The sequence below is a fragment of the Plectrocnemia conspersa genome, unplaced genomic scaffold (genome assembly GCF_051122295.1).
Source record: "Plectrocnemia conspersa isolate PC_06_02 unplaced genomic scaffold, ASM5112229v1 ptg000011l, whole genome shotgun sequence".
NCBI lineage: Eukaryota > Metazoa > Arthropoda > Insecta > Trichoptera > Polycentropodidae > Plectrocnemia > Plectrocnemia conspersa.
The window spans coordinates 14,234,994-14,255,710 of NW_028277175.1; the positions used below are offsets into that span (position 1 = coordinate 14,234,994).

Here is a 20,717-nt window from a genome sequence, read left to right on the forward strand (position 1 = left end):
TTCATATTCATATAAATATATATATACGCACGCACAATTATTGTATGAAAAATAAATTGTATATGTATTACATTATACACAATCGTTTTACAGAGTTACAACATGAAACAATCGTAAATATTTACATTAATATTTTGTTTTTTAAAACATAAATGCTCTTATTATATTTCATGCTTTTATAAAATGAATAATCAACAGATGTTTTAAAACAATTTGATCAGTTTTAATATCACAATAATATTGCCTATCAAATACGAATCGACTACTCGTAATGTACAACACTTCCAAAGTTACACACTTACGTTTAAATATACAACAGTCGATTATCTGCAAATTTCATAAGATGAAGCCTTTCATAAAAACCGCACTACAAACGGACCAAGTCCAATTATAAATTTGACTTTTGTCGACGCTTGTAGATGGTTCTTAAAATGTTTGATATGTCGAATCAAGATCGGTTCAAGTACCGTATTAAAATCAGATACGTTTCTATAGCTGCTATATAAATGCCTCATTTTTAACGTATATTTAAACCGATCTTGTTTGGAATCATTTTCAAACAAACCACGCCTAAATACATACACATAGTAAGTTTAAACTATCGAGAAATTTGAAGCAAACAAATTTTACGATATGGTTTGTGTGAAAACAAGTACACATTTACCTATCTATAGAATGTATGTATGAATTATGTAATCTCGGATCAGTTCGCTTTAATATAAGCACATATTTTAAATACATCATGCAAAAAATATAGCTACGCATTAAAAATTGATAAACCAGAAGTCATACATTTTGAATATACAAAGGAAGACTAAAATTTTCTGACCAACAATATAAAACAATATTTTATTTTAGAATTTTACCTACAGACACATTCATAGTATCGGATTCATCAGTGTTGTGAGCGTCTAGCAAATTATATCTAAAAGGTTATCTGCCAAGACAGTTTTAGGATATTTTTTCTTATTTATAAAATTATTGGGTCAGTTTAGGAATTTTTTAAATATTTTCAAAAGCTTAATCTTACATTTCAAGAAAGTCTACAATTCTTGAGAAATTGAATAAAAAAATATTAATTTTACAATAATTTAATTTAATATAGCAAAAAATCATTTTTATATTTTGGAGATTTATATTTTTAAGTAACTAGTAATTATTAATTAAATATAATAGTTATTAAAAAGTTTTTTAGCACTAAATTTTTGTAATACTGTAAATAATAGAGAATTAAAAAAAACTTAATTTAATTTAATTTCTTAAGAATATTTCACGAACATTGCTCTTTAGAATTTTATATGTGTTAAATAGAGGTATTGCATTCGTTGTATTTTATACACCATCACAGATATAGGTTATAGATATGCAAATAATACACATATTGTAAATTTGGTACATTTCGACCAGTGCTTCTAGTATTTAAAAATAATTTTAAAAAATTATTGCAAAGATGCTTATAATAAAATTAAAATTTATTTAATTGCAGTTATAAGCGCGAGGTACATAATGGAGGTTTTAGATTTTTCTATTGAAGGTCAGAAAATTGTAGAGCTTCTCTAGTAGTTCTGTAAACAAATGGACTGTCGAGAGATTCTTTCTCAAAAAATATAAATAATAAATATCTTTACTTTATAAATAAATACAGAACACTCATGACTTTCGGACAACTTTATATCAGTACAGCAGTGAAATTATGATTAAGTGCAAATCATATATGGTCCCGGCACTCAAAAATACGAATCGCATACTTTTTTAATAATATTACCATACGAGGAATGTTAATAAAATCTTATTATAAGTACTGAAAAATCACTACTTGCATGTAAAAGTGCAAGCCATTTATAGTAAAATATATACGTACCGATATACATACAGAGTACGATTAGAAAATAAATATATAGGTATATAAGTAGTAATAATTTCGTTAAAAAAAAATGAGTATGTAAATGTGTAAAAATAGGAAAGTAAAACATTTCACCTGTAAGTATTTCAGTTAGTAAAAAATCATAAAATAGCAACAGAAAAATTTAAATGTCCATCATTGACCGTCAAGCATCGTACAAACTATAATCGTTATCTGAAACCACAACTTCCATATCCGACTGGTACGCAGTCGGATCCGACACTTGAGTACTATCTGGAAGTTTGTGCTTCAGATCACCAAACTTATGTGCCCACTGCCCGCTCGGTCCCTGCAGATTTTCCAGGAAAGCGCACGACGAGGCGTCCTCCGGCAGCACCTGCTGCCTTTTCTGCGACATCGAACTAGGAAGTACTCTGGACGAGTTGGATTTCTTTAAATTATTACGCTCTAATGACTTTTCGGAGACGTTTGGCACTAACTGGGATTCCAAGCAGTCTTGATTTGTCCACGGGTCCGGTAAACACGGAGGCACTTTGTTGTCAGCTTTGACCCACTCGAATTCGGGTCGACAGTTGGCACCGGCAGACATTGGCATGAAGAAGTCCCTTTGCGTTGGACCTTTATAAAGTTCGGTGGCACTCATTTGGCGTTTTAAATGATTCCTACTATCGACACTACTCAACTTTAACTTCGACGGCTCCAAGTTGCTATATACATGCTCGTTTGCGATACTACTCCTCTTCTTCTTAGAATCTAAGTTTTGTAAATTATTCAAACTATTGCCTTTATGTATATCGCCGTCGTAATATTGAGACGCATTGGAAGTACTCTTCTTCACGTGTGTCTTGCCGAAACGATTCGACGGAAGTATATTATGACTGCTTTGCCTCATGATCCCTTTGTTGGATTTCAACGGACTATTTCTCGGCATGCTGCTCGTCTTATTGATCCTATTCATCACCTCGTCTAAATTAGAACTAGAAGCTAGATTTTCATAGAAATGCATATTGGAATTACTGGACGATTCTTGTGGCAATAAATTCTGGCGACTATCGTTCAAATAATATCCTTGGCTTAAGGAGTTGCTCTTCTTGTGTGTTCTTTTTGAGCTTTCGGCGTCGATTTGCTCGTAATGGGGGCTATTTTCATCTTCGTTCAATCCCACCGTTGCAATATTCGATAGTTGTGTGATGGAACTACTCTGTTGCTGCAAATTATCGTTGACCGGTAGGGCTGCCGAAACAGTCGGTTGTTTACCTAATCTCTCTTCGGGCTTCGTAGTCCTCGCGTGCGTTTTTTTCTTCACATGCTCTTGTCTGATGTGTGTAATTTTATCTAACACTACCCTATTCTTTTCGCCTTTGCACAGTTTCACACTGAATTTAAAAGGCGGCTTATAAGTAACTTGTAGTCTAAACTTATCGTTTTCACCTTGTATTAAATTATTAACACTAACTGACTTGTTCTTTTCGTGTTTGTTTTTGATAACTTTGGACGTAACGTTCACTCCCTTGTGTCCGTATGCCCGGTCGGTGAGTCCGACGGGCGTCGACTTGGACTTGGTGATGACGGCCTGCTGCGGAGTATTGAGCAGCCAATTGTGGACCTTTCCCCTCGAATCGGCCTCGGCGACTATCGGAATGGCAGCCGATACGTTCTGCTCAGCGTCTTTTTGGGTGGCACTGTAATCGATGACTTCTTTGTTGTGTTTACCTTTTCTTTTCGCAATGATCGTTTTGTGTTTTTTGCCTTTGCGTAATTTAACAGCAATCGCCTCTATATGTTTACTGGAATCCTTATTGTGCTTCGAATGATCTTCAGTAGCAACAGGCGCCGATAACTACAAATTAATAAAATATATTAAAATAATGCACTTTTTAATTGTTTCGTTATCATAAAAAAAGCCAGATACTATAATTTATATGCATGTTAACTCATATTTTCAGCAATATTTACTCAAACCAGTTGTAAATTTAACGTCACTTTTCAGACTAATAATAATTGAACTTTGAGAATTATAAATATAGATATAATACTAACCCTCTTTTTATTCTTGACATTATTATTCGCGTGCGATGCATCTGCATCTCTACCTTTATCCTTTTTCTTTCGATGAGAACGAGGATTTAGAGCTACTTTCTTCTTCAGGGGAAGTTTCGATCTGAAAATAACAAATAGTGAATGACGATTCACATATGTAAATAAAAAACTGCAGAACTACAGCACTTATATATTAAATAGTGTATACCTGACTGCTGTATGTACTATCACTCCTTCTGGGCAATGTTCCGGCAGTCGTACAGTCTCCGTTGTAGAACTGTGGATGATTGTTACCGTTTTCATTTTTCCATCCGACTTCTTGCCCAGAAGACGAGTACTTCCGACCTACAAAAAATAATTAATATTAAATCTATGATTACTTAACAATGAATTTGATCATATAAGCATCTAGCATTGACGTATACAATATTATTATAAATCAACTAGCATTTTTATACAGGATCACTCTTATAACATTTCGATCACCACTTACAAGTATAAGAGATAATTAAATCATCAGAATCCTGATCGTCCGATTTTTTTGTTACTCTACACTAATTATAAAAATAATATAAAGATAACATAAATGAATAAATAAAATAAACCAACTCAAAATTTAAATAGAGAGAATGATAATTACCAATAGCGCTATAACGGCAAGGACTATCAACGCCACAGCGTACCAATGCTCCCAAATCCACTTCTTAAAACTCGTTAAACTCTCCTCAGACAAGAGAAGCTTTCGTAGGGTGGCCAACGGACCGGATGGATCGACTTCCCGACACTTTTGAAACACGTCACAATATCTAAAATGAATCAAAGATTTACAAATCATTTTCAAACATATTACATACTAATTTAAATGTATAATATTCACCCGTTGTAATCGTTGCAAGGTGTTCCTGGTTTAGCATACATATCTGGAACGTCATACGGAGGCGTGTTCCATACAAATGAAGATCGGCACGGATTACCAGGACCTGGAAGCCTACAACACAAATCGCAAGCGCGATCCGAACTGCACTGGCAAGACTCCAAACCGTAAGCCAAACAAATTGATCCGGTGCATTCCTAAAATGATTTCAATATGTAAATAACACTACAATTATGTACTTTTTTGTCAAAAAGATAAAATAAATCCTTTGTATATGTAAAATTACAACCTATAAGGTCTGTACAAATTTCTAAGCTTCATAAATTAATATAACAAACAACAGTCTAAAAGCTGCAATTAAAGAATCACCAGATATAATTAGTTAAATCGAAACATATGCCTTTGAGAAAATAATATTTTTTACGAGATTTAAAGACTGTTACAATCCTTTATGTAAAAAATGATGGATACATACAATAAAAACGAACAATCGAGGCTTAGAGAAGATTATATTTTGGATCTGTTCTATCACGTTCTATCATTAGGAAAATTTGGTCTATGAAATTTTTAGCATAAGCCTACAAAGCCACATCTCAAACGCTTTCAATCTATTGATCGCATTAATTTTTAAATATAGATATAGACAAAAATCTCGTTGTAGTGTAAATTTTTATGTAAATCGTCTATTAAATACATACCCCCATGTAACAAACAAATCCGTCATCACAAACAGTCCGATTTGGTTTACTATGGCTTGGTGGACAATGTGGTTTACGTCCGTCGCAATGAGAAGAATCTCTGCATCCGTTGTCAGATCGACACTCATCTCCGAAACGTAGAGAACACATTGCCGTACAGCAAGGACCCTGGAATTTGAACATATTTTTAAATATGTATTTAGTAGTATCGTACCCAGTGAAAAATCAATGCAGAGTACATAATAGTATAATAAATTAACTGTAAATTTTCTATATTAATTACCCATAAAAATATAATTTATTTATAATACATAAAACTGTTATCTTATAAAATCAGATTTACCTGTGATGGACTGCATACTGAATTTGGCGTGAGACGGCAAGGTGTTTCACCCGGCGGAGGATGTCTTCGTTGAGGATGACAACACGGCTCGCGACAATCGCCTTCCCAACCACAATCACACTCTTCACCTTCTTCTACCACTCCATTACCACACAGCGACACTTGAGGTTCTATTTAAACAATCATGTTAAATTATGAACATATTATATTATAATATACGTTTTAGTAAATGCAAACCTGTAAAGCATCCTTTACTGGAACGCGCTTTATTATTCAACACTGGATTGATACTCTTCAACGAGCACGGAGAAAACTGATTGTTATTCTTCTTGTCTCCACTCGTTGCGCGTGCAAACATTATGAAGTTTCCGTCTTCGCCTCCAGGCGTACAAACATCAGGATCGTGCTAAAAGTGTACATTATTAGATCATAATAAAATTATATAGTATAGTAATATATTTTATGTACATACCGGTGAACCAAAATTATGGCCGATTTCATGAGCCAGTGTAACGTGTGATACAGCAGGAGGAACGTGCTTTCCATAATTAAGTAATGTAACTATTCCAGTGTTCAACGATTTCAAACTACCTCGATAATGCTACAAAAAATAAATATAATAAATAAAATTTCAAGTTTTCAAACATAAGAATGAAGATTTGAATTACCCCGTTCTTTTCACAGACACCCCCAGCATTCTTCAAGTCGCCAGTCCATGCCAAACCAAGCGTTCCCATCTCAAAATCACGATATGTGAACATGTACGCCAAACAAAAACCATCATAGTCTTCCTCTGTAATGTTTGAATTAAATGTGTAATTACTGACACTTTGAGAGTTATTATTAATTATTTAACACATACCTGAAAACAATTCTAAAAATTTCTCTACGCCATAATTATTAGGAAAACGATATAGTGGATCTTTCAAAGAATCGGAAGAATGGACCTTAATTCTTTTGATCATAAACGTTATGTTATCCGGAATGCCATCTTGATTAAAATCTAAAAGTCAAACAATACGATTGACAAATATATTTCTTTGGTAAGTTAAGATATTAAAAAATTCATACCTGTTACCCTGTAAATGGAATTTACTCGTTGAACATGCCTGGTCATTACTTCAATGCACGCTTCTTCAGATCCAAATTTTTGAAAGAACTGATGATCGGCTTGCAAGTACAACATGCAAGTGGTCTTCTTAGGATCTATCGTTGCTCTTTTGTTAACGTGCCTCAGCGCCGAATCGGTGACGTTCCCCGCCAACGACGAAACGATCGTAAATCCGACAGGCTTCTTCGTTATAATATTATTTTGAACGTTTATCTTCGACCTTATTTCTACGTGGTTTTTCGAGTTTGGCTTTGAGAATGATGTATCGTCATAGTTGTCGTCCTCGTACGTGTTCACGAGAATACCTCGTGTTCTATCAGTACTGTTTTTAATTCTATCTATTATAGTTTGTAAATTGGAATCTTCACTCTCACTATAATAAGGAACGTACAAATCAATAGGAAGGCTCGGATTTCTTAATGGTGTCGCGTCGTCTTGCTCGCCGTCGATATCGGAGTCCGACGAAAATTCGGCTTCGTCGTTGTTGTCGGGTAACCACCGCTTCTCTCTCTTTAACCTCAATATACTATCTATATCACTATCGAAATCACTAATATACTTAACAATTGTACCCTGATTCATAGAATTTTTATGATTTTTAAGATGATCTTGACGATGTCGCGCCGAGTGCAGCTGGTGAGATGCACAAGGCTGGCTGGTATTGTGCGACGGGTGAACGACGTCTGTCGTTTTGTATATGACGGAATGTATCTTTGGATGGGTTTTGTCGTAACGACGAAGAGGTTCTATGTAATAGACTTCGTGGCGAGTGTGTACGGTGCCATCGAATAAGCCATCGGATGTTATGATTCCGTGTACAAATGAGTGATCATCGTCTGAAATATATTAATTGATTTTAAAAATATTGTCATAACACTACAAGACCAAATAATAAAACAATTTTACCTTCCAGCGTTCCCGTGTAAACACTTCCTGTATGAAATTCCAATGGTCCTTGAGTGCCATGAAATTCGGCATCTTCGGTAAATATTGAGTTTGGATCTGGATGCAACTTTAGACGAAACTCTCTGTGTAAAAACAAAATCCAATTATATTTATGAAGTCAGCATGACTACTTTAATACATAACCAATAACCATCTAAGTTTTAATCGAGTATTGAATGGAGAATGTTTCATTTAAAGTTATGCGCGTCCGGAAGTGGCTTAGAACAATTATATATAAGATGATATAAAAAAAATATTTTAACATGGAGTTTTGAAAAATATGAATTACTAGTGATAAACAATTTTTTGTTTTTTCTTGATAATGCGCCTTTTATTTAGGTTTTAAGACCGCAATGGCAGCAAGCCACTTTAACATGAGAAAATTAACGCGTATACATGGGGTATAATATACGTATACTCAAATTTGCATATTTTTTTAAAATAATGTAAAAAAAAGTGTACAGTAGAAGCATGTATAGTATATATTAGTATTTAAATATTTTGAATTTATATGTCTGTATTTAAAAGTATTTAATTTTATTATTTCACATTTAAACTTGCGACCCACAACTTTGGGAACAGCTACATAAACTGAATAAGAAATTTTACTTTGACCCTCAGCTACTTTTTACCATTCTTTAGATCCGAACTTTTTAAACGAAGTTTTGTTGTGCTATGTTTACAACCCATCTGATACAATAAGGGCTCGCAATGAACCGACAAAAACCCTCTGATTTATAAAATAAAATATGTTTTATAAAAGAGATCACTCATACCTATCGTGAGCTTTGAAGATCAATTTCAAAGGACCTGCCTCAGGAACGTCTCTTCGAATCCTGCGTGCACTTAAACCACTACGTTCATACTCCGCCGCCTCCCAATACTTGACGAACTCGTTAATTCCGAAACCTGCAAACACACAAAGTCACAAATCTTAATTAATGAGGTCACTAAATTATCAACGATTACAATGCGTATTTCTTCGAGGGAACGGGGCCGAGAGATTCGTGGAGAAAAACTGGTCCGCCTAAACGCGAAATAACAGTACGACCGATGGCATTATCAACGGGCTCCATTGTGCCTTCGACGGCTCAGAGAAAAAGAGAAAATAGGAAAAGGCACAGGCAAAAATTTATGGGGGTAATTAAACGCATACAACCATTAGATAGCATCGCGAGTTCAATTCGCGTTACCGTCAAAAGTCCGTCCGAACTTTACGAGCGCATAAATTAAGATGGAAATTACGGTTACAAAAAATACAGTAATGATAATGGTTTATTAGTTAATTTATCGTCATTAACCGAGCGGTGTATCGGCGTAATTAAAGCAGCAACGCGTATATACAGGAGCGATCAAAAGTGAATATTTCAAATCTCATCCTGGTGCAGTGAAAACGTATTATATTTATGAGCTCTCGAGTGAACGCTTTGTTACTAATTAATTGGAAATTTGATGTAATTTTGGAAATGCAGGTCAACCCGAGACATCAAACATTGATATGAGCTAAAATTTCGATTATCAAAGTTTTGCGATTAATTAATCCGCCCCAGGTCTAAAAACTCTCCATGAACACATGTGATATGCATATACGATTAATAACATAAATGTATAAAATATACATAAAGGTGGTCAAAATTCAATTTCCAAACTATAAAAAAAAAATTAAAGATATCTTCGTTTTTTTATTATTAATCAAATATTTGATGTATTTAATTAATTATGATATATAATATCATATTAATGGCCGTCTCTTGACATATTTTTCGTAGATTTCGGGCGGAATCTCGGCTATAACTTTTCAGATGTTGGTTTTTAGGTGCTCCAACATTTTGGTTTTGTCGTCGTAAACATGACATTAGCATTACCATACAAAAAAATTCAACGGTGTTAAAACGCATGATCTTGTCGGTCATTAAAATGTGAAATAATACGACCTGGGAGCTGTTCACACAAAACATCCAACGTTGCTCCTTATGTGTGGCAAGTTGCGCCTATAGCGCTCACCATTAACTGTTACAGTCCGACTTTCATCATCTTCAAAAAAAAAAAAAGGGCCCAATGATGCCGCCTAACCACAATAGCGCCAAAAAGTAACTTTTTGGGAATGTCTCTCGTGAATCACTTTTGAAATTTTGATTATTAACATACCCATAAAAATGGAACTGTACTTCATCAGAGAAGATTTTCTTTGAAAAATCAGCTTCAACTTCCTGCTACTCAAAAAAACATTCTGCGTATATTGGACTTTGGACTTCAGTTCTTTCAGTTTTGAATTTTATACGGGTGTATGTGCGAGTCTAGAGGTTACCGAGAGCGGGAGATAAAGTGGGGGTAATTCAGTCGACTTGGCCAGCTTCGAGCGCTTCCGAACATTGTCGGCAAAAGGACCGAAGTCAGAGCTGCTCTATCGAGCGCGAACCGTGAGATACTTCCCCTTTCGCTCTCTCGCTTGTTAAGTGACGAGAGTAAGAGAGATAACGAAATGGCGTTTCGCAAACTGAGATAGAACGAGTAACTCGGTTCAATTTCAGTATGCGCGTAGGCGCTTATGGTTAACACGCATGTCGAGCGCTTCATCGTAGTCACGTGGTCAAGTTATAATATCACATGCTTATCAGGGACTTCAACAGACTCTTACTGACATCTTTGAATATTTTAGGGCACCAAAAGAGATTAATTATATTTTTGATAGTATATTATTCTAACAGATATCGTTATTATATTATTTTTCATATAAAATCAAATAATTAAAAAATAATTAGTGGTACTTGATTTTGTTAAAAAAATCGTTTCGAATATCCTTATGTATTTTCCTAGATCGATTTATATAAATGTCACACTAGAACGAATTCTTATTAAAAATCGATGGCGACAAATTCTAGGATAGTCACAGATTCGTATTCTGAAGTATCATTTTTATGCCTTATGCCATTTTGCAAAAGCCGACAAAATTTTGCGTATATTGAATATTTACGACCGAAAAGTTTTCACTGATATTGTATTGGTGAGTGCCCACACAAACTTTTATAATTATCAGTAGCGTAATTTTAATAATATGGCAATTTAAAAATTGCGATTATTTGGCACATTTTTCGATCGCGCGCAAATATGCCGGCTGTACGTGACAGAACGGCATATGAAATTTGCGACAGTGTGGTCGCTTACTCGAAGTCGTAGGACTCGGCCGACTTCAGTTGTAACTTCGGTTCGGACAACTTCCAAAGAGTGTAGTGCAGGCATAAGGATATTTTTCACTGTTCATGACTAATGGACAGTTGAAAAACATCGTTTTGCTTAGTTTTCAAATGATAATTTTAAAATGTATTAAATTTATGAGGTAATCTTAAAATTAATGTCGTTTTCTTTTATTTTATTTTTAAGTCAGTCGTGCCATTGCCGTTAAAAATAAACATTTAAAATAACGACATTTATTTTGAGATTACCTAATATATTTTTTAAATATTATAAAAGCATTGCTTAATGTTTTATTTATAAGTAACAATAAAAATACCTATTTTAATTATATTTAAACTGCTTATAAATACTGTTTTGTTTTGGAAAAGCGACGCGATAAAATTTTTTATATCCACTCTGTTGATTTTATAAATTTTACTCTTTTAATTTGTATTTTTATAAATATTATTTTTGTGTATCATTTGAAAAGAGACAGAGAAAATTAATTAATAAAAGGTACGGAAAATAACACACATACATTATATATTTACAGCATCTCATTTGTAAAATTATAAAAGAAGGAAAAACTTTCGAAAAAAATAAAAATTACATCCATCAAGGCACAAACGGTTTTTTATTTTTATTTTCACAGAAAATTACAATAAAGGGTGAGGCTCGAATACTGTTGTATAAATACGTATTTGTTTACAGCAAAAGCATAACATCTAGATATATTATACATACATAAATCACCGTTATATTATATTTATTTTCTTTATTTGTTTTAAATAAATAATGATTTATTCTCAATCAATGGTACATAATGTATCATGGGTGTTTTTATATTAACTAGTACGATTGACGACATAAATGGCACAAGTATATCCCGAGTCTTCAATGTTGGTCTAAATATGGAACTACGAATTGTTTGTTGCATTTCTATAAATATCTAACAGTCCGAATCTGAAACACAATCGCTATAGTAGCTGCAACATTCAAGAGCAATCCAATTCAACAAGACCATTGGTTTTAAGCACAGCTACCAATCAAATAAATATTTAAATTTTATTTTTATATAAAGAACAACTACTGATTCGACTCAAATGTTATTGATAAACATGATTGAAAAAAAGTCCTTTAACAAAATACATACAAATTCTTACTATGACATTGTAATATATTGCTACAACAAAAAAATTAAAAATAATTTGTACTCAAAATTCAAGTTAATGCAGTCCTTTATATTTAGAACTACATACAGCGCATCTTCTCAAATGACGATTAATTTTTTTTTGAGGTAGTACTTCTAAATAAAAATTCAGTCATTCATGCTTTTTATAATGCCCAATAAATTCCATTTATTTATTTGTAGTGTGCTGCCGAATATTAAGAAAAGCTTTATTATGTGGCGTAGAAATGATGAAGGGGATCTAAAATAAATTGTATTAAAATTGTTGACTAAAAATAAAAACAGATGTAAAGACAAGTGTACTGCAACCATCGTGCTTCATCCAATATTACCATTATTACAAGCTAGCTTTAAAACATTAAAATGGGACAACTTGGGAGTTTCAATAATACGATTACATCTCGAAACTCCTTGTTCGTTCCGAATTTTCTTGGAAATCGATGAAAAATTCCGAGACTCGCCGCCGAGACGGTCTTCAAAATTTGACAGGTTTTCTCGGAGACTAACGTTTTAATAAATAAATTCATGAATTCATGCAAAGTCTGGTTACGCAACTCTCCACAGCAGGTAGATAAATTTGGTTAATTCTACATTATGCATACCTGGAGTGCTCTGTATTTTCTAAGGCTGTAAATTGTAACCCTGCTAGGTCTACGTACGTAATGAATAGAGCCTAATACGAAGGGCTGCTTTTAAATAGTACTTTCGTTATATGCATACATACGTATATGCCACATAGTCACGGTAGAACAAGTACCGGTAGGTGTTCATTTTCGATTTTTTTATTCTCGTTCATAAATCTCTAGCGATACTCATTACGGCGATCGCTGACCCAAATTGTCTGCGCTGATAACTTAATTTATAGCCACGAAGATGACCCCGAGACCAACTGAGGAAGTTAACAGAACGTGTCTAAAGCGAAGATGAAAGTGCAATAGTCAGGTGTCTGGGTCGATCTGGCACAAACCTGAATTTTATCAATTTGCCATGCCGAAGCACGGGAAATTATCGTAATGATATAACTCGGATGTGACACTTTGCTATCTACAATTACATATCACGTTGCTCCACTCTCGCTCAAGTTGTTATTCGATTTGATATTGTAAAGTTGTCGATTCAGATAGAATTCTTTACTAAGTGACTTATTAAAAGCAGAATTTAATACTATATTATATCATAAACGATTTAATAAAGCCAATAAATTGTACATGGATTTATGTGTGAAAAAAGTTTCTTATAATAATTAATAATTGTTTTTGACAACATATTAAAAAAATCAAATCATTTTTATATATTTTTACAGAATGTATTATAAACATTTAAAGTAGAAAAAGTACAATTTATATTTTTAAAATCGTTCAAAAATATGTATTATTAAATGTATATTAGTCTGAAGCTGTAGTTAGTTTTTTAAAAGCACGTGATTGTCGCTTTTATCATTTTTAGAGCATGTGACACATATGTATATAAATTATTTCGCTCGGATTAAACTTGATTAGAATATATGATATTATTACCACATAAACGGCAAAAAGTTACTTTTATATAATATTTTTTTCTAAGCAATTTATATAAGATTTTTTTGTTATTTAATTAAATTGTTATTCATAAAAAAACTACACGTTTAGATAGAAAACTCAAATAATTGTGGCAAAAAAATGTAATCTACGCTATAAAAAATGACTATAGCGAAAAAATAATTACAGCAATATATTAAATACGTCCATGTGACTTCTGAACAAATATATTATATAAAAAAAAAATATACATACATGTACGCAATTCAAACTAATGAATTATTATTCAATTTATGGCGACCATCCGCTTTGTCACCCAAATGTAATGACGATGTTTCTCGGAACCACTTTAAGGATTTAAATCGCAATAATGCCTGTCTGATAAATATAAAAATTGTTGGTTTATCACATTTTTTTAAATATTACAAAAACTCCCTCTCAAACAAAGATATCGACGGATTTTAATATATCAACCGAACAATAGATCTTACAGCCACTATAATTTTTGACCTAGCATCGGAGCAACATGCATATTAAGACTTGATATAACAATTTAGTGAGAATCGAATGAAGCATATTTAAACCGAATTTTGTCCAATAACAGAGCGCAAAAAACAATTATTCCTTCTCAGAAGTCAAAAATTCACGTCAAAAGCAATAAAATCGCGTCTGTGCCGTCGCAGTGGGAAATCTATGTAATACAGCGTTCATACTACGACTCTTATAATAATATTACAAATTAAATAAGAAACATATAACCCAATTTTGCCCAATAGAAGAGCGCAAAAAACAATTATTCCTTCTCAGAAGTCAAAAATTCACGTCAAAAGCAATAAAATCGTGTCGGTGCCGTCGCAGTGGGAAAGCTGTGTAATCCAGCGTTCATACTACGACTCTTATAATAATATTACAAATTAAATAAGGAACATATAAACCGAATTTTGCCCAATAGGAGAGCGCAAAAAACAATTATCTCTTCTCAGAAGTCAAAAATCCACGTCAAAAGCAATAAAATCGTGCCGTCGCCGTCGCAGTGGGAACGCTCGTTACCGAGCGTTCCCACTACGACGGCACCGACACAATTTTATTGCTTTTGACGTGAATTTTTGACTTCTGAGAAGTGATAATTGTTTTTGCGCCCTCCTATTGACCAAAATTCGGTTTGAATATACTTTAATCAGCCATTTATTAGGCTTACGCCTGTCATTTTACAACGAAAGATTTAATAAAAATAAATAAATTATATGTAGAGTTAGACTTGAAATATTTATAAAGAAAAGAAAAATGTGACGTCACATATTTAAATGCAAATGCAATACAGTGTATGCCATATTAATAAAATATATGTATAAAAACTTCTTCATACAATATAAATAATGTTCTGCTCTCACTATATAAACAGTATGTTTAACAAATAAATTATGCTGATTATTTTGGCACTTGAACTGAAGAATGACCACGTAGTGACGTCATCATCCAACACTCGCCAACAACATGCACCTTTCTTTGTCTTTCACAAGAGTACACGCAACAATGGCGACGGACGGCGAGGTCATGAAACTCTCCTCTCAAGAGAGCGACAAACGTTCGGAGAGGACAGACGAGGAAATCGAACGCAGATTATTTTTCTTAAAAAAATCGCGACCATCGTGATTCATACTGATGGCGGTGACCATTTCGGATGACTTGCGATTAAGGCGCGTCGTGACTGACTGAAGAGGAAGAAGCAGCCGTAAGTTTTAAGGAAGGCATCGTCTCCTAGGAAAGGAAGGTTTTGCGTATCGATCTCGAGGCACGGACAGATTCGCCATGATGATGACGAATCGGATGAGGTGACGTTGTCAGCCTTGACCTCGCCGTCACGAATCGGTCGGAATGCCAATGCTTGCAGGAACTGTTACCGGAGAACCGGTAGTTGATCGAAGAAAAGAAATCGATAAAAAACTGAAACATACAAATGTATGTATTATACATCATCATCATCATCGTGGCGTATTTATAAGCCTTCTATTATTGAAAATGATCATTAGATTATAGATTTGCGTAATGCGTCCGGTCAATGTGAGCCAGATAATTTGAAATGTGTGATAGTAAAGCTTCTAAAATATAAAGATCTCTAGAGAATTAACTTACATTTTCATGGAAAATTAATTTTATATCCTCTAGACTTGTACTTTCATACGAGCACATTAGCACTGCTCTAAAACAAATATACTGTGTATCATAGAATGTAAAATTAATGTGAAATTAAATACAGACGGCCGTAGACTTTCGCACATAATTGGTTCCTGAAAATGTGTGCGAGGGATGTAAAAAAAATTGTATTTTAAAATATTTATTTATCAATAATATATTTAAAATATTTATTTATCAATATACATAGTTAAGTTAACAAGGCGTGTTTAAGAACTTTTAAGTTTTTTCTTTATAAACTTGTCAAGAATTAGTTAAATGCCATCCTTGTTCCCTTTTTCTAATATAAATCTCTGTCTTCCTCAATCGACCCACGTATGTACTTTAAATGTACATTCTCCATTAGGATCAAATTCTTCCATGATAGTGAAAAAATTGTACTTTAGACAATGAGGAAATAAATTCTGCATCAACCGATTATCCAGTGAATTTAATATTATGTAAAGAATGCCTTAAGTTAAATTTGTCGAACCAACCATAACTTGCTTGAAACACCGTGTTAGAATCTTCTTTTAATCTAGTATACCAATATTCATGCAAACTAAGAGCCTTAGCTTGAATAATTGAATAACTCAAGAGAGACATCGTTTTGACGTTGCTCATCAATCCATGATGACAAAGGTCTTTCCATTTCATCCTATCACTATGCCGTGTCTTTTGGAAACAATCTTTAAAGATATATTTTTACAATTTGTACCGTATTCCTCAATTTTATTATTCTTTATAAAAATTGAACATATGAATAGAAGCAAACAATTTTTGCATTATCCACAAATATCTTTTAAAATGTGCGAAATAACGAATTGTGCCAAAGTCGTGGGTCGCCTGATCAAAGATTAAAATAACACAAATTTGTTTTAATCATCATATCTACCATAAAACTTGGAAAAAAATTATAAATGATAAAAATAATATATAATTTGCTAATATTCGTTATTTTCAACTATTCGAATATTTAAAATAAATTCGAGTAAATATCAAGAAGTTTTAAACTTAAAATAAGAACAAAGTTTGATTTTAATTCTAACCGCTGCCAAAAAGACTAATTTATTTACTGTTGATGTAGCAGCATCTACAACTCGGTATTGGAGTTTCCAAATATTTGTCATTTTCAACTATGCAGTATCGTATTACAGTTTAACTAATTAATATAGGTTAAAACACACATATTTTTATGTTAATAATTTTTTTTTTTTTTTTAATTTTAATGTTAATATTAAATGTTGCAAACTTTAAAACAATACAAAGTTTAATTTTAAATATATTTGCTACCGAAAAGACTACAACTCAGTATACTATAAATTATTTTACCCTTATCAATTATTAGGACAGACATATTTATTTAAAAGATATAAAAATTGTAATACCAGCCATTAAGAAAGAATACGGATGCAGAATACTAACCCGAAAATATGAGCAATTTCCGGAATTTCAGCAATAACAAAGTGTATTTTGTTTTTCGGATATTAGTGGTTTATCTGGCTGTTATAAATAACAAAAAAGATACGAATATTTCATTTCTTTAATTTCTAAAAAAACACGCCTGGGCTATAGATAATGCAGTGGTACATTGCATAGAAATTACTACCTGCGATGTTTTAACACACAAAGATCAAGTTTTTCATTTTTTTAGGATTGAAAAATTTCAACACAAATATGAATGAATAATTTAGAAATACTAGTGCAAATATTCGAATAAGAATAGTTTAAAAAGGCAAAATATATTCGATATTCCAATATTGAAATATTCGGAATAGTCGTTACTTGGTATGCTAAAAAAATATTAAAACAATAAATAACTCTAACAAGTTGACATAAATTATATTGCATTTAAAAAATAAAATTTAATATCAGTCATTAAGAAAATCCACAGCTGCATAATATTAACATTAAAATATGCGATTACAAAGTATTTTTTTATTATTATTTTTTATTTTGTCGGATTTTATCTGTTATCTACATAAATTTCGCTAAAGACAATAAAAGGTCACAATGGGCTGTATATACTGCAGCGATATATCAGACAAAAAATGACTACCTGCGTTGTTAAAATACACAACACAAGTAAAAATACCCAAAAAAAATTATGACATTATTTTACAAGTAGAAACGAATAGTTAAAAATAACGGGTGAATATCCAAATTTCATTATTTTTTTGCATTATGCATTTTGTAACATTCATTGTTAGTTTATTTATTTAGATCTGTCTTAGCGTTCGCAAGTACACATTTCAGGAGAAAATAGTCATCAAGTGTCATTGTGGGGGCTCCACTTCTTAAAACTCGCGTAATTACTGTGACCAAAAGTGATTATTTACCAACAGTGTGATCACACAAAGGCTCTCGTTACAACTAGAACTAAAGGGTTCCCTTAAAAATAACACGCAAGGATTCTCTGGTGCATTGAATGAATGTTTCTTCGTTATGAAACGGTCACGGGAAACAATATATCACCGGAAGACAAATAGCACTGTGAGGCCACAACGACTTCAGAAATATCAATCAAGCAAATGTCACTTTCTAAAGAAGATCGCTGTATGATTGTGATTGGTGAGCAAACTTTGCAGTCCTGGATACCAGTCACGTGCATATTACATGTACCACAAGGTTTACGATCGTTTGAGAGCAAATGATATGAGCTAATATTACTATTAAATTCCCTGCACAGATGCATATTTAATTGAAATAAGTGGTGACCATTACATGACAAAAAATGTCGTTTGTTAGATAAATGTTGTTGAAAAAAATTAAAAAATAGAAACACATTTTTGCTCCTTTTATTTGCATGAACTTTCAATTAACTGCTGTTATTGATTTTAGGAAAAACATTTTTCAACTGTCAGAATGAGAGATTCAATAAACCACAAGATAATTTAGAAGTTATCGTGAGCATATAAGAAAAGCGTAGGCGATTCTAAAATAATATTTATATTTTAAATATAAAAATAACATAAGTTATGATTATATTAACTAATTTATTTATTTTATACATATTGTAAGCAAGAGCTGTACAAAGCCAAATCACACAGTAACAACGAACTTAGACATCCATCAGCGCATTATTTACGTGTAAATCAATTTATTGTTTAAAAATACGAAAACCAGGAATATTATAATGGCAAGTTTTTGATGACATATAACTTCCACTATCGGTGTAATTACATATAATAATAAATATTTTATTACTGGTTTTAAAGTTCTAATACATTAGGATCTTATTAAATGTCAAAAAATGAAATAAAATTATATTGTTTGAATTGATAATAGATCTAGATAATACTTTTAAACTTAATTATATTTATATTTGTATATGGGTAATAAGAAAACTTTTATGTTCAACGGGTACAATACTAGTCAGTGTTAACATAAACACAGATGGATTGTCATAGAATAAAGCCACATACTTTGACTACATTATTTCTTATTCCGCATCCCGCCTGAGGCACATTAAAGTCTAGATATGAACTGAGAAAGATAACAAAGGATGAATAAAAATTCTAACAGTAGTATTTGGATCCAATGAAGATTAAATATAAATTAAAATGATTATTAAGTAAGCTTAATAAAAAAAATATTAGACGTGGTACATCTACACCAGATTAGTTAAAAGTATTTGTATGTTATGAGATTTTCTTAGTCATCCCTTGTACGATTTAATTATTTACTTTATACAATACATTCATAATAATTGCTACATATTTTTTATCAAACATTGTGTAAAATTTACAGTACATTTTTTTAGTAATTTTAATAATGCAAATTATATTAGAATTTGATTTTTTCCACTGAACTGGAAATACAATATAGGACCATTTGCGCAATAACAAGGGCTGGCAAAAACAAAAAAAAACTTTTTGCAGGGTTATTCTGACTTTTACGTCAGTTTTGTAATACGTTAATTCAAATTTATTATTAAATTGTAAAAGTTGCGAAAGCTACTTTTAACAGCTAAACTTTTAAACGTTCGATTCGATAACGCCATTGTTTTAAAATCGTCGAAGTTTCGCGTGCCTCGTGGGACGCCGCTCGTTTTCTTTGCCTAAATTAATTCGGAACAACACTCTTTCGAATTGAAATATTAGATAAATGTCACCGTTCGTCAAATGGGATTCGTTCGGGGGTGGTAGGTAGATAATGAAGGGCGATATGAAATAACCCCTACTGCAGTGTTTCCCAAATCATACCAAAAGAGACCGGACATTTAGGGAAAAAATAATATTTAAATAACTGTCCTATAAAGTCGTTTTTTTTCATTATGGATGGCATGAAAGGTTACCCCAATGCGTCATAATGGCTTATGTATAATAAATACAATACATAATTTACTATACTAATATAAAAATATATCTTTATATTATAAATATATACACACATTCGTATACATGCTTAAAATATGTATAACCATCTAACATAAATTGACCCAGCTCCTCGTAACTATCGCCGAAAACATATTTTTCCGGCGAGCTGAATGTGCGGGATTTATGTATTTGGTTTATTATATCACGTAAATCTACTGTTATGACGTCAAAGGTAGACTACGATTAAGTCGGTTATTGAAGAAGCTCAACCGCGGGTCTTGAAATAACAATTCAAAAGCAAACGTTTGAGAAACATTGCCCCACTGGGCTGGGAAAATTTCGTTTCAAACGAAGTTAAGTCGATTTTCATTTCGCGGAATCGTCAACGGTAATTCTCGGAAGCGCGTTTGATATTTTATTCGTGCGTGTGTATTTTTTGCCTTTCAGGTTTTTTGTAGAATTGATTAACTG

General features: G+C 32.5%; 1 protein-coding gene and 1 long non-coding RNA gene across 2 annotated transcripts in view; both read right to left on the reverse strand.

Moving 5' to 3' along the window:
* Positions 1-1,197: 1,197 nt before the first annotated feature.
* The window catches only part of Kul (Kuzbanian-like), a 93,384-nt gene continuing 73,864 nt past the window's right edge, over positions 1,198-20,717 (reverse strand). The window contains exons 2-15 of the mRNA XM_088198592.1: positions 8,652-8,784; positions 7,837-7,958; positions 6,891-7,766; positions 6,682-6,822; positions 6,488-6,612; positions 6,292-6,420; positions 6,057-6,225; positions 5,820-5,989; positions 5,477-5,644; positions 4,782-4,975; positions 4,545-4,710; positions 4,113-4,249; positions 3,905-4,025; positions 1,198-3,704 (exon numbers count right to left, since the gene is read on the reverse strand). Coding sequence (XP_088054718.1) covers positions 2,049-3,704; positions 3,905-4,025; positions 4,113-4,249; positions 4,545-4,710; positions 4,782-4,975; positions 5,477-5,644; positions 5,820-5,989; positions 6,057-6,225; positions 6,292-6,420; positions 6,488-6,612; positions 6,682-6,822; positions 6,891-7,766; positions 7,837-7,958; positions 8,652-8,784 — 4,307 coding nt within the window. The 3' untranslated portion in view covers positions 1,198-2,048. The remainder of the gene's footprint in view (positions 3,705-3,904; positions 4,026-4,112; positions 4,250-4,544; positions 4,711-4,781; positions 4,976-5,476; positions 5,645-5,819; positions 5,990-6,056; positions 6,226-6,291; positions 6,421-6,487; positions 6,613-6,681; positions 6,823-6,890; positions 7,767-7,836; positions 7,959-8,651; positions 8,785-20,717) is intronic.
* On the reverse strand, positions 17,642-18,703 carry LOC148229589 (uncharacterized). Its single transcript, XR_015811439.1, has 2 exons — positions 18,544-18,703; positions 17,642-18,481 (listed from the first exon to the last, which is right to left on the reverse strand). It is a non-coding gene; the product is annotated as an uncharacterized LOC148229589 (long non-coding RNA).